General features: G+C 43.4%; 2 protein-coding genes across 2 annotated transcripts; both read left to right on the forward strand.

Moving 5' to 3' along the window:
- The first annotated feature begins 1,056 nt into the window (after nucleotides 1–1,056).
- On the forward strand, nucleotides 1,057–8,108 carry LOC115823533 (kelch-like protein 9). The gene is made up of 7 exons (XM_030787593.1): nucleotides 1,057–1,061; nucleotides 3,835–4,132; nucleotides 4,351–4,483; nucleotides 4,714–4,910; nucleotides 5,022–5,859; nucleotides 6,318–6,431; nucleotides 7,612–8,108. Exons 1-7 carry the CDS (start codon nucleotides 1,057–1,059, stop codon nucleotides 8,106–8,108), a joined length of 2,082 nt encoding a protein of 693 aa, XP_030643453.1.
- A 3,319-nt stretch (nucleotides 8,109–11,427) lies between these two features.
- hsd3b1 (hydroxy-delta-5-steroid dehydrogenase, 3 beta- and steroid delta-isomerase 1) lies at nucleotides 11,428–13,215 on the forward strand. The gene is made up of 3 exons (XM_030786883.1): nucleotides 11,428–11,578; nucleotides 11,958–12,122; nucleotides 12,410–13,215. The coding sequence occupies exons 1-3, from the start codon at nucleotides 11,428–11,430 to the stop codon at nucleotides 13,213–13,215; spliced, it is 1,122 nt and encodes a 373-aa protein (XP_030642743.1).
- Nucleotides 13,216–13,387: the final 172 nt, after the last annotated feature.

Here is a 13,387-nt window from a genome sequence, read left to right on the forward strand (position 1 = left end):
TGGTTATTTTTGCTTCGTTTGTGATCCCGGCCCCTTATCTGTCGGCAACATCAGTGAAATGTTAAAATGAAGAAGTAGAAAAGTCTCTATCTTTCCGCTAACTGTAAGTGTTGAGAAAACAAAAAGGGGGAGGAGAGCGCGCGCGAGAGAGAGAGAGATGAAGTAGAAGTAACACAGGAAGTCAGCGAAGTTGTGGTAAACACAGTGTATACCATTTTACTCATCCTTTTTTTTTAAACAGAGTGAGACCTCAGTGAGTTGTTCAGAATTTGAGATGAGAAGACAGGCTGTGAACCTGCAGAGAAAACATCAGCGTTAGGTAAGTCCTGTTGGGTAGGAACACCCTCTGTGTGTGCTTCCTTATTTAGATTGCTCTGTTTGTTCTATTAGTGTACATCTCCCTTATTGCTGACAGATGTCAAAGAAGAGTCAGTTACAAATAGAAACATTAAAACAGAACTCAAAACAAAAAAAACATGAACTCAAAAGCACTGTTTATACTATGTCACAAACAGTCCATTGATGGGAACAGCCCCACACAGTGCATTCTGTAGCCACGGTGATTGAGGTAGACCTCACATTAAAATATATCCAACTAAGGTACATGATGTAACAAATACATCTGAAAACTGATTTAAATGTACTACATTTTTAAAAAATACACCACATGACTCTGAATCTCGGGTTCATTTTTGACATGACTGCTGTAAAAAAAAACAGCAAACGATTTAGTCTCCAGCGTCAGTGATGTTGTACCACTCTGCCTGTTTGCTTCAGTTGAAGAGAAGAAAAAAAAAGCCCACATCCTCTAAATGGTCTAAAAAAACCTGCACCCATTTGCATTGCTGTGAGTTTAAAATCTTAGTCCCCTGCTTCTCACTTCCTATTTCACACTTCTGACAGTGTGTATCAAACGTTGTCTTTCAGTCAAGCAACTCCAATGCTGTGATCACCGGTGGTCAGGTCCGTCCGAGCGGCTACCAGACGTCTCGCTGGCTCTCAGGGAACTTTTTTTTGGATGAGCGTTGCTGACACCACCACCAGAGACAAGCAGAGATGGGGTGAGAGTCTGATGTCCTTATTACGTCCTTATTAGACGGCAGGAATAACATTACACTTTCCTCAGATCAAGATGTAAAAAAAAAAAAAACAATTGCAAAATGTAAAATATTGTGTGACATTATTTTAACGATAAAATAAATATTTTCACGATAACATACCGGTCTGGCATTTTTCAGGCACTGATCACTGATCATGCTACATGGTCAATACATTTAAATTATGCTCTCATGGCATTATGTTTGTTTAGTACGTTTAGTGAATGTGCCAAACAAGTTATCATGTCCTTACAGGCTGTGCCATTATTAGGAATATATATGTCACATTTGATTCATTTCACTCATTGCAGAGAATCGTGGCAACTCTAGTGTACTGTTCTCAACTATTGACAAATGATTAAATCCCGCTCTAGCTTCTGACGTTCTCAGCTTGGCTTCTGCCTCAAAATGTGAAGAATTTGCACAGTTCTTTAACAACAAAATAACAACTCAAAGCAACAACAACAAAGAGCTGTCAGGAAGAGTATTGTCAGGAACTCCTGTAACCCATATGATCTGCCCTGTAATAGGCCCGCAAGTATGAGAAACTTTAGTAGCATCGCCGAAGCAGAGCCCTGTAAGATTGTAAGACAGAGTGAACCTTGGATTTGCTTTCTTGACCCTGTCCCCACTAAATTCTTTAAAAATGTCTTTAACAGTGTCTCGACAGCTGTTCTAAAAATAATTAACACATCTCTTGAGACTGGTATAGTCCTCAGTGCATTCAAAACTGCTGTTGTGAAACCAGTATTGAAGAAACCAAATCTAGAGTAGAGTGTGCTAAGCAATTACAGGCCTATATCCAACTTACCCTTCGTGAGCAAGATAGTTGAAAAAGAAGCTTTTAAACAGCTAAACCGCTTTTAAAAACAACAACGATATTCTAGAGAAGTTCCAGTCGGGTTTTAGATCTAATCACAGTGAGGAGAATGCTCTAACAAAAATAGTCACTGATCTCAGACTCAGTGCTGCTGCAAACAAGGTCTTAGTTCTTATTCTCTTAGATCTGAGTGCTGCAGATTGGACACAACTGACCACAGCTTTCTAATCAATCGTCTAAAAAACTGGGTTGGTCTCACTGAATGTGCTCTTAACTGGTTCCATACATACGTTACAGGGACACAATTTTATGTTAGTCTTGGAGATCATGTATCAAAGAAATACGACATATCTTTTGGTGTTGCACGAGGAAGCTGTCTTGGTCTCCTTCTTTTTTCACTATATATGCTGGCGCTGGGTAATATCATTAGGGACCACAATGTTAACTTTCATACCTATGCCAATGATACACAATTATTCATTTCCGTTGAGCCAAATGACATAAATGCATTATGCTCCCTGACTACCTGCCTGTCCGTAATCACCCAATGGGTGAGTAATAATTTTTTAAAGCTGAGCTAAGAGAAGACTGAAATACCATTAGTTAGCCCCAAAGCCAAAAGAGATCACTTTCTACTAGGCTAGGAAACTTAGGTCATCAAACTGGAAGTAACAAGTCTGGGTGTAATTTTAGACTCAGATTTAAGTTTCAAAGCCCACATAAGCAAGGTAACCAAAACAGCTTTCTTCCACCCGAGGGATATTGCCAAAGTATGCCCGCTTTTAACTCAAGAGGATGCTGAGAAACTCATGCTTTTATTTCATGTAGACCGGACTATTGTAATGCTCTTTTTGCTGGTTTTCCAAAAAAATTCAACTGAGAAACTATAACTAATTCAGAGCTCTGCTGCTAGATTTTTAACGAAAACAAAGAAGAGAGAGCATATTACTCCTTTTTTAGCTACACTGCATTGGCTCCCTGTATCTTTTAGAACTGGTTTTAAAGTCCTTCTACTTGAATACAAAGCTCTTAATGGGTTAGCACCCTCTTATATCTCCCATTCTCTGTTGTTTGATATCCCTTAACAAGCCCTTAGGTCCTCTATAGCAGGTCTCTTAAACATTCCAAAAATCCCCAAAAATAAAATTGGTGAAGCTGCCTTCATCCACAATGCACCTAGTATTAGAGAGGCAGGCTCAGTGGACATTTTTAAACAGAAACTAAAAACATACTTTTTCAATCTAGCTTATTATTAGCTTATTATATTATTATTATGAGTATTTTTAATAATTTAATATGAGGTTGTAAGAGCACCGGAATATTCCTCTCCAGACTGTTAAAACAATATTAAGAAAAAAAAATGAATGCCATGTGTACAATAGTGGAAAGCCATTAAGTAAATGTTTGTTTTGACCGATGCCACAAAGGTGTGTTACCCTGGTTGGAAATATCGCAGCCAGACCTTTCTTGTTAGCTTTGGCTCACCTTCATATGCGCTGCATTTGATTGGTTTTTAATCATTTTATCCATCCTTTGAATTATTTTTCCTTAAATTGTTTTATCCTTTAACTTAGATGATTTTCCCTGTTTTATGCCCCTTGGATTGTGTGGTTTATCTTTCTTTTTTTATTGCGTGGTCTATTTATCACTATTTTATTTTGTCTTCTGTTATATGCTGAAATGTAAAAGAACTTTGAGCTGCATTCTTTGTAGGAAAAATGCTATCCAAATAAAGTGTTATGATATTATTATCATTTTCATCAGCATGGTAAGATAAAGAGAAAGTGCCCATGTGTTGACGGAGTACATGTGAGGACTACCAGACGAGCAAAAAGTCATGCAATGACTCAGAGTAAACTGTGAGCCTGTGAAAGCTGGTGAAGGTGCTAGACTGACTAGAACTCTGTTTTATTTCAGAAACAGTGGAGAGGAGGGGAAGTTGCATCGGAGGTTGTCTCGTCTGGGGAGCAGGACACAAATGAGGGAGCCCCCCAGACCCCCTCCTCAATCAGACAAACCCCAAGCGGCAGCGCCTCCTCCAACGCCTCCTGATCCTGCTCCTAAACCTGAAGCTCCCCCTAAAGCCCCAGAGCTACCTCCTAAACCCCAGGTTGTCAATCCAAAGCCTCCAGAGGTCAGCCCAAAGCCCAGCATCCCTCCAAAACCTCAAATTCAAGAGTTCTGCAGTGAGGAGCACGGGTGTGCAATCCTCCAGGTAAACAGCACATCATGTAACAGGGTTGAGAGAATGTGGTTTGACCACAGAGCCTCTATCTACTCTTTCTCACTGTTTCACAGCAAAGATCACAACCACAGTTTAAGTTGTGCAATGCTTTAACACTGAAACAGCCATCTGTTCACCGTCTCACTCTGGTAGTCGGGGGTTTTGAAACATCTACATTCGTTTAAACTGCCGTTGTGGTCCTCTGTCAGGGGTTGGATCACTTTCGCCATGATGAGACACTTTGTGATGTCACTCTGGTGCCTGGAGACAGCAACGAAACATTCCCAGTTCACAGGGTCATCATGGCCTCTTCCAGTGATTACTTCAAGGCCATGTTTACAGGTAAGTCCTTGACTCTATTTTTGGGTGTGTTTAATTATGAAAATACATGTAATACGTGTAATACAATACTTTTATGTAATACACTCTTCCCAGACTTAACATCTGTTTTCATTTTTTTCCATCGAATCATTCACACACACACACACACACACACACACACACAAAATAAATAAATACATGAAGAAAGAACCACCGCCTCTTTCTCTCTTTTCTTCCCATTTTTGTGTCAGGAGGAATGAGGGAACAGGAGTTGAAGGAGATTAAACTGCATGGAGTGAGCAGCACAGGTCTAAGGAACATCATTCAGTTCATCTACACGTCTCGTCTCAAGCTGAGCCTGGACACACTGCAGGACACACTGGAGGCGGCGAGTTTCCTGCAAGTCATGCCTGTCCTCAGCTTCTGCAACCAGCTGCTGAGCAGTGAGGTACAGGTCCTTCCGGACGGGCATTCGCTCTCATTCTGAGCATGTGCAAATAGGTTAACAGTGTTAAAGTTTTGCGATCTTTCTCTCTCTCTCGTTTTTTTCGCACTATAGATCACAATCGATAACTGCGTGGAGGTAGAGCGCATCGCGAACGACCTGCTTCTGGAAGATGTGCAAAACCACATCCACGACTTTGTGTGTGAAAACTTCAAAGTGCTGGTCCACAGCGGCCGCTTCCTACAGCTGTCTGAGTCCAGCATGGTCCACACCCTGTCCAGTGATTCCCTCAAGGGGTTCTCTGAGATGGAGCTCTACAGAGCCGCCCGAGCCTGGCTTTCCCATGACCCGGCCGGTCGACGGCCGGCCGCCTACTCGCTGATGCGACACATCCGCTTCCCCCTCATGACTCCCTCCGAGCTCCTCCAGATATCCCAGGAGGACCAGGAGGACGGAGCGAACAAAGGAGAGGGTGGGGAGCACTTCATGCGCACGGACACCGGCTGCGTCAACCTGCTCCTGGAGGCCAGCAACTACCAGATGATGCCGTTTCTCCAGCCGGCGCTGCAGACGGAACGGACGCGCATTCGCTCCAGTTCCACCCACCTTCTGGCTTTGGGTGGAGTGATGAGGCAGCAGTTGGTGGTGAGCAGGGAGCTAAGGCTTTACGACGAAGAGGGTGGAGGTACCTGGAGGGCCCTACAACCTATGGAAGTGCCGCGATACCAGCATGGAGTGGCGCTGCTCGGTGGGTTTCTGTTTATCGTGGGTGGTCAGAGCACATACGACACCAAGGGCAAAACAGCCGTGGACAGCGCGTACCGGTACGACCCGAGGTTCGACCGCTGGCTCCAGATCGCCTCCCTGAACGAGAAGAGAACGTTCTTCCATTTGAGCGCGCTGAAGGACAAGCTCTACGCCGTCGGAGGCAGAAACGCCACGGGCGAGATTGGTGAGGCATGCGATTTTTGAAATTATGATGCCACTTTCTTGTGTTGTCAGAGAAAAAAGAAAAAAGAAAAAAAAAAGAAAAAGAGAAAAAAGGTTCGTGAATAAAAGTGAGTACAGGAGTACAGCGAGAAACTGTCGTTAGGAAATATTGATAAAAAAAAATTACACAACAACAACCAAAGTTAAAGTGCATATGTCATGTAAACATACATTTACTTGGCATTTCTCAGGCTTGTTAGAGCATTTCAGTTTCCAGGAAATTTTAAGAGGATTGTATTAACAGAGGTGTATTTACTGTACAAAATCTCTTTATCTTCAGCCAACATTGAACTATATCTTTTCACTCATAACCTCAAATCATTTTAGCAGAGATACAGAACCAGAAAAAAATACCAAATCTTGAAATCCCTGCTAAGTCCCTTTTTAATGTGTGCTAAACCCTCACTGCTTGTTCTGCAGATTCTGTGGAATGTTACAACTTGCACAAAAATGAGTGGACTTTTGTCTGCCCCATGAGTGAACCTCACTATGGTCATGCTGGCACAGTACACGGTGACCTGATGTATGTTTCAGGTATGTCTCATTTCTTGCTTACAGTTTAAGTAGCAGTTTCTCCGAATGACTGAATTTAAGTTATTGAAATGTAAAAACGTAAACTATAATCCTCTCAGCCTGAGGAGAGAGAGCTCTTTTCACTGGCTAATTAAGTCAGGCACACAAAGCACGTTTTGTTGTCTTGTTGGCCTTATTTTAATCCACTTAAGCCCTCTGAACAGGTTTCTCTACTGTGGTCGTGGTTCCAGAATGTTCAGAACGATCAGAATCTTTAAAGGTCTCTTAGCAACACTGAAAGTGAAACTTAAGTTGTTGATCTGAGAGTAAAATAGAAGTTTCACACAGGTGCTGACTGCACAAAGACTCAGGCTTTGACCTAAGTGGGTCAATGACACTCGTTTCTCTTTATCAGGGGTCACATCTCAACACCACAGCGTGTACATACATTTTTAAATCTTCTCACAAACACACAAGAAGTTTTTAAATATCAGACTCCTTTTTGACACCAGGTGTCACAAAATAGTCACTGCTGTGTAACTCGAATGTTTGTTCCAATTCAGCATGCATTTTGCCGTCATGTTTAAAAAGTGCATTTTGTTTAACTGAACCCAGTCCCTTTTAGGTAGCACATGTAGAGAGGGGCCGAGAGAATTCAAAAGTACGTGACATGAGTAGGAGGGGGGCTTTATGGCAACTCGGCCAGGTCCTGTAGCGCTCACCACATCCTTCCTGCAACAGCATTTCTACATTCATGACCCTGTTTCCATTGCCTCTCAGGCCAGGCCTTTCAACAAAAGTTTTCTTTTTCTTTTTCAGCTTTCTTTCAGAGGTTGGTTACAACTGTTTAAAAAGGTCAATGTCTCAGTTAAAAACACAGGGAAACAGTTCAATCAGTTGACAGGGGTACAGTATGTTTCGATAGATCTGGAGGCAGAAGCTCATGTTTAAACTGTAATATTTCAGTCACGTGAAATATTATGTAACGTGACAATATTAATTTCCATAAAGGCCCAGAGGCACCTCTTCCTCAGTAAATTTATGATATGTCATGCGGTGTTTCTGTTGCGTTTCGACCACAGCCGAAGCGCGTCACAAAGTGAAAAAGAGGTAGATTTCATGCCAGAGAAGTTGCTGACGGAAAACGTCTTCGGCCAAAGACACGTTTAATGTACCGAATTTATTTCCCTCCCTTCTCCAGGCGGGATAACCAGAGACGCTTTCCAGAAAGAGCTCTCGTGTTATAACCCGATCACAGATTCGTGGAGTCGTCGAGCGGACATGACAGAGCTGCGTGGGCTTCACTGCATGTGCACCATTGGCGACCGTCTCTACGTGATGGGAGGAAACCACTTCCGTGGCACGAGTGACTACGATGATGTACTGGGCTGTGAGTATTACAGTCCTGCCACAGACCAGTGGACCGTGGTGAGCCCCATGCCCCGCGGGCAGAGTGACGTGGGCGTGGCCGTGTTTAAGGGACGGATTTACGTGGTGGGGGGGTACTCCTGGAACAGCCGCTGCATGGTGGACATTGTTCAGTGTTATGACCCCGAGAGAGACGAATGGGAAAAGGTTTTCACTGTGCTGGAGCCCCTGGGGGGCATACGCGCCTGTACGATGACCGTCCATTTTCCAGAAGGTTCTGTGGACGGGGCTCAAATGCAGGATTGTCCTCTCCCTACCGCCAATAACTGAGAGAGGACAGGAGGAGGGATGCTAAAGCTAAACTCGACAATGTTATTCAGAGACCGTGGTTAACAAGTCCATACCTGAAAGGTGAGCTGTAGCTCAAAACAGGCATTGAATAAGTGTCACCCTTTGAAATCAAAGTTAGCTTGCTTGAAGCATAATCACCAGTGTGAACAAAACCTGACACTTCAGGGGCCTGTACTACGAAGCAAGTTCAGCATACCCAGGGTATCTTTTCGTTAGCTGGTTTGACAAAGCCTGACAGCCGCAGTCTCGGATAAGCGATGTCACGGTGGTGGTCATGAAGTCGTTAAGTCAACCCAGGTTTTCTCAATCTAGTACTGAACGCATTCACATAAACGGGGCGGTGCGATTGGCACCAGATGACCAATCGCAAACATGGAGAGATCTAGAGCCATGTGTTTCACTCAAGATACAATAGTACACGTCATACGGTCTACATTATCTATAGATTTATATTCATTATTTATTAGGTTTATAGATTTTTTATAGTTTGACGCTAGGGGGGAATAAGGCTCTATATAAGTAAGGGATAAAGTAGAGATCACCAGTCATTATCGAAAAATAAATCCCAATAGTACGAACAGGACCCCGATGCGCAGTGGAGGGGTCTTGTTTCATCCTGAAGGGATTTATTTTTCGATAATGACCGGTGGACTATATATTATTCCTTACATAGAGGATCTCCGAACGTTGGGATGGCCCATTCAGTTTGATGGAACTTTCTACGGTATTCTTAGGAACCGTATAATAACATTTTTAATGTAGTACAAGTTGTTACTGTTTTAATTGCTTTCCGTTTTGGAGTGTTGCACCGAATAAATGTATAATTTGAACGCTTTGGTAATGCAGTAAAACATGGTTTTTACCTGTAAATTTACATTGATGATTATGAAATTTGGCCATTGTAATGATAAGATTAATCATGTAATCTGTGCATCGAGGTCCACAGGATCTTCAAGGAATGGTGACGCCATTTCCAAAGAGAATTGATTGGTCAGTAGGCGGTGCTTTATACGTTTTGATCTCTTATCTTGAACATAACCTGGGGGGTGTTCCAGAAAGCGGGTTTAGTGAAAACCCTGAGTTAGTTAACTCAGAACAAGTAGTAAACCTCCTAATAGAAGAGCCTTATGGCTTTGTTTTGCTAGGAGAATGAAGCCATAGGACTCTTCTATTAGGAGGTTTACTAGTTACTGTGAGTTAACTAACTCAGAGTTTTCACCAAACCCGCTTTCTGGAATACCCCCCTGCTCCGGAGCAGGTTAGGTGTGCAGCTTAAGTTACTATAGCGATGTACCCTGGTAAAAAGTGAACCACCTTCGTGACACTGAAAACCTAGGGTTAAACCTGAAGTTACCTCGCTAACCCATAAATCCTGCTTCATAGTACAGGCCCCGGGATAAGAAAGGGGGTTTGCCAAATAGCAGGCCAACCCAGAAACCACATTATTTTCAGAACATCCAACATGTCCTGCAGCAAAACCTGTTGTTTCAGTTTGAACTGGATAATTCCTATCCAAACTGTCAAAGACTGTGATGAATTAGAAAAAGGTAAGCTGCGATCTCATGAGGAAGCAGCTTTTCTCTGTGTGTAATGCAATTGAACTTAAAACGAATATTGTCCTTCATACACACTGTTGTTGTTTGTATATGCTATGTCTCTTTAAGATAAGCCATTTATGTACACAATATTTCATTTATCAGCAGTAAACAGTCTTTGTCATTTATAAGGTCTAAAACCAGAAATTCAATGACTTTTTGAACAATCCTGTATGCTTTTACATACAGGAGCCTATTAATACATCAGTATGAGTTAGCAAGAGAGGTTATCGTTTTGTTGTATTTCTTTTTTTATATGTCTTTTTTCTATGTCTTTCTAATCTGATCACTTTTTTTACAATAAAATATCATCCAGAACTCAGGACGATTTGTTTGTCTGTGTAATCAGCTGTGTCCGTTGGATGTGAGCGAACTTCACTTTTCTCCTCGCAGGTCAATGGAAAGTAAACCGTAGTTCCTCCATTTCCCCCTGTGAAACTGGAACAGAGAGAGTAGCACATTTTCTCCCATCCACAGCACAGAGACTGACAACACAGAATGGTTTGTTTTGTTTTGATGTGCCTTATGACGTCAGAAGGCCACATTCCTTGACCCAGTAATCCCATCCATTCTAATGCAGATAAGACATCAGACGGATATTTATACAGAAAGCCCACTGTGTCAAGGTCTGCACGCTCGCTTCAAAGCACATAAAAACACCATGCGAAAGGCTTGTGTGATGATATCGCTGTGGATGTGATCACAGCAAACTCAAACCCATATGTAGTGCTTTACCTTGCACTAATTTTCTACTACTACTACTCGAACAAGGAGACAAGGAGTTAGTAGGTTAATGATGTGCAAAAAGGTGTTATAAGTATAATAATACTGTCAGTGTTCCTTTCCTGATCAAGAGCACAGTGAGATTTAGCGTCTTCTAGAGTCAGGGTGGAAAAAAATTGAGACCAGAAATGACAGTGGGGTTAATGCTAGCGTCTGATTTGTTGGTGCCTTTAGGAAAATTGTCCTGTACCATCATCAATAGAGTACAAGTGTATTCCAACACCGACAGGAAACAAAAAGTGTCTTATATAGTAGATGTACAAGATGTCACAGTAACATAATGCAGGATTAATGGAGACAGTTACATAAATGTGTTTTGCTTTTGTGTCATCCATAGATTTGAGACCAAGATCTGCAAGCCAGGTAGTTTTCACATAAATTTACATTTCAGAGGCAGTCTTGACCACTGATTGCAAATTACAGTAACATTCAGGTTACAGTAGCAGTTCCCTTCTGCAGCTTCAGCACTTCCAATTACTGGAAGTGCAAACACACACACACACACACAAATACAAGGAGTAGCTTCCAAAACAAGCAGATCCTTCCAAATCATCAAGATCACAGACAGTTTTACAGATTGAATTCATTTGTTCCAGTTCTCCCGGCCAGTAAATGACAGTTTGTCTCCCCATGAAGGAACACTTTGAATCGAACACACAATCGTCAGACAGGCATCACCTTGACACTCCAGCCCTTGCAGACAGTTTTTTTCTTCCCTAATGGCAATGGGGCTGTCCTTGGCAGGCAGTCGAGCTTCAAAAACACACCAGTTGAGCCTGTCAGTCGTCAAAGTGCGTCATTTTATATGAAGGAATCCTTGAGTGGTGCCATTCTCACACTGCTCTCTAACTTTTCAGACACAGAGAAAAGCTCTTACCCAGAAAACAGAGAAGGACCGCAGGCTTGCAGGGGGAGCAGTCATGTCTCTGAAAGGAGAGATCTGTGTGGTGACCGGGGCGTGTGGGTTTTTGGGAGAGAGACTGATCAGGCTGCTATTGCGAGAGGAAAATCTTGCAGAGATTCGTTTGCTGGACAAAGACGTGCGAGCTGAACTCATACAGTCTCTGGAAGGTAAATATCAAAACCCTTCTCTTTTAGCCAGTAACCCTCTTCATTTCTCTGCCACTTTTTCTTTCATTCTTAGAAGTTTTTTTTTTTAATTTTCTTTGATTTTTCTCCTCTTTTTTTTTTTCTCTTTCTTTCCCCCCCCACATAGTGTGCATGCAAATCCACTGCTCTTGGACATGAACTCTATCAGACAAAACTTTTTAATCCTCCTCTTTTGCTCTCCTTCCAGTTCTCTTTATTTGTCTTTTGTGTATCCTTTTGTGGGCCTACTTGCAGGACTTAAGTAATCGTAGTCAGGCTGATTCGTCGGACACACCGTAAATAAATGACGGAAAACGATGCCACGACTCATCAGTGCACTGTTGGTTAACTGTTTGATCAGACTGCAGGGGGGGGACAAGGCTGGCTGTGTTCGAGGGGGACATCAGAGACACTGAGGTCCTGAGGAGAGCATGTAAAGGAGCATCCCTCGTTTTTCACACCGCATCCTTAATCGATGTCACCGGTGCTGTTGAATACAGAGAGCTATACGAGGTCAACGTCAAAGGTGAGAAGCCGTTTGGTGCTCTTAGGATGTACGGAGAAGCTAATATAACACTCCGTAAAATCAAGTGAGGAAACAGTCCTACAGGTCATGCCTGTGCTGGTGGAAATGTAAAGTTACAAGAAAATTAAGCACAGCGTTGTTCTGAGGATAGTGTGCATACTCGTTACTTAAAAGTGTACAACTGGACCCCTGACACTGTAGCATGTAAAATACCAGTAAATTTTTAAAAAACAGTCATCTAATACATCAGAATCTCATATCCTCATTGTAAACTCTCCCTATACCAGGGACTCAACTGCTTCTAGAGACATGCATCCAGGAAAACCTGGCCTCCTTCATCTATACAAGCAGCATTGAGGTTGCTGGTCCAAACCCCAGGGGTGATCCCATCGTCAATGGCAACGAGGACACACCCTATTCCTCTTGCCTCAAATTCCCCTACAGCCGTACCAAAGAGGAGGCTGAGAGGATCACCCTCCGCGCCCACGGAGAGGAGCTCAGAAACGGAGGTCGACTGGCCGCGTGCGCCCTCAGGCCCATGTACATCTACGGAGAGGGCTGTCGCTTCACTGTGGGACACATGAGGGACGGGATCCGGAACGGGAACGTGCTGCTCCGTATGTCGTGCCGCGAGGCTCGGGTGAACCCCGTGTACGTGGGAAACGCGGCTCTCGGCCACCTGCAAGCGGCTCGCGCCTTAAGGGACCCGCAGAAGAGAGCCGTGGTGGGTGGACACTTCTACTACATTTCCGACGACACGCCGCCGATTAGTTACTCCGACTTCAACCACGCGGTGCTGTCGCCGCTGGGCTTCGGTATCCAGGAGAAACCCTTCCTACCTTTACGCCTCCTCTTCTTCATCTGTTTTATCCTGGAAGCTCTTCAGACGATGCTCCGCCCCTTTGTGAGGTTCACCCCACCTCTGAATCGACAGCTGCTCACCATGCTGAACACACCTTTTAGTTTCTCCTATCAGAAGGCCCACAGAGACATGGGATACACACCTCGTTATGACTGGGAGGAAGCCCGAAGGAACACCACTGACTGGCTCGCGTCTGTCTTACCCAAAGAGAGAGAGCAAATGAATGCTTAATGACTCCTTGACAAACCTCAGCCAAAAGATTTGAATTCATGTCACGATTATTCTAACATAAAAATATTGTGTGTGTGCGTGTGCGTGTGCGTGTGCGTGTGTGGGTGTGGGTGTGTGTGCATGTGCGCGCGTGCGTGTGTGTGGGTGTGCGTGTGGGTGTGCTTGTGCGCGT

The sequence above is a fragment of the Chanos chanos genome, chromosome 10 (assembly GCF_902362185.1).
Source record: "Chanos chanos chromosome 10, fChaCha1.1, whole genome shotgun sequence".
Classification (NCBI taxonomy): domain Eukaryota; kingdom Metazoa; phylum Chordata; class Actinopteri; order Gonorynchiformes; family Chanidae; genus Chanos; species Chanos chanos.

Excerpts from the sequence above, each read along its gene's own strand:
- hsd3b1 (XM_030786883.1), top strand. The coding sequence starts at position 11,428 with ATGTCTCTGAAAGGAGAGATCTGTGTGGTGACCGGGGCGTGTGGGTTT. Across the intron at positions 11,579-11,957 it reads ACTCATACAGTCTCTGGAAG|ACTGCAGGGGGGGGACAAGG; the intron begins GTAAATATCAAA and ends CTGTTTGATCAG. Across the intron at positions 12,123-12,409 it reads ATACGAGGTCAACGTCAAAG|GGACTCAACTGCTTCTAGAG; the intron begins GTGAGAAGCCGT and ends TCCCTATACCAG.
- LOC115823533 (XM_030787593.1), top strand. Across the intron at positions 5,860-6,317 it reads AAACGCCACGGGCGAGATTG|ATTCTGTGGAATGTTACAAC; the intron begins GTGAGGCATGCG and ends CTTGTTCTGCAG. Across the intron at positions 6,432-7,611 it reads TGACCTGATGTATGTTTCAG|GCGGGATAACCAGAGACGCT; the intron begins GTATGTCTCATT and ends TCCCTTCTCCAG.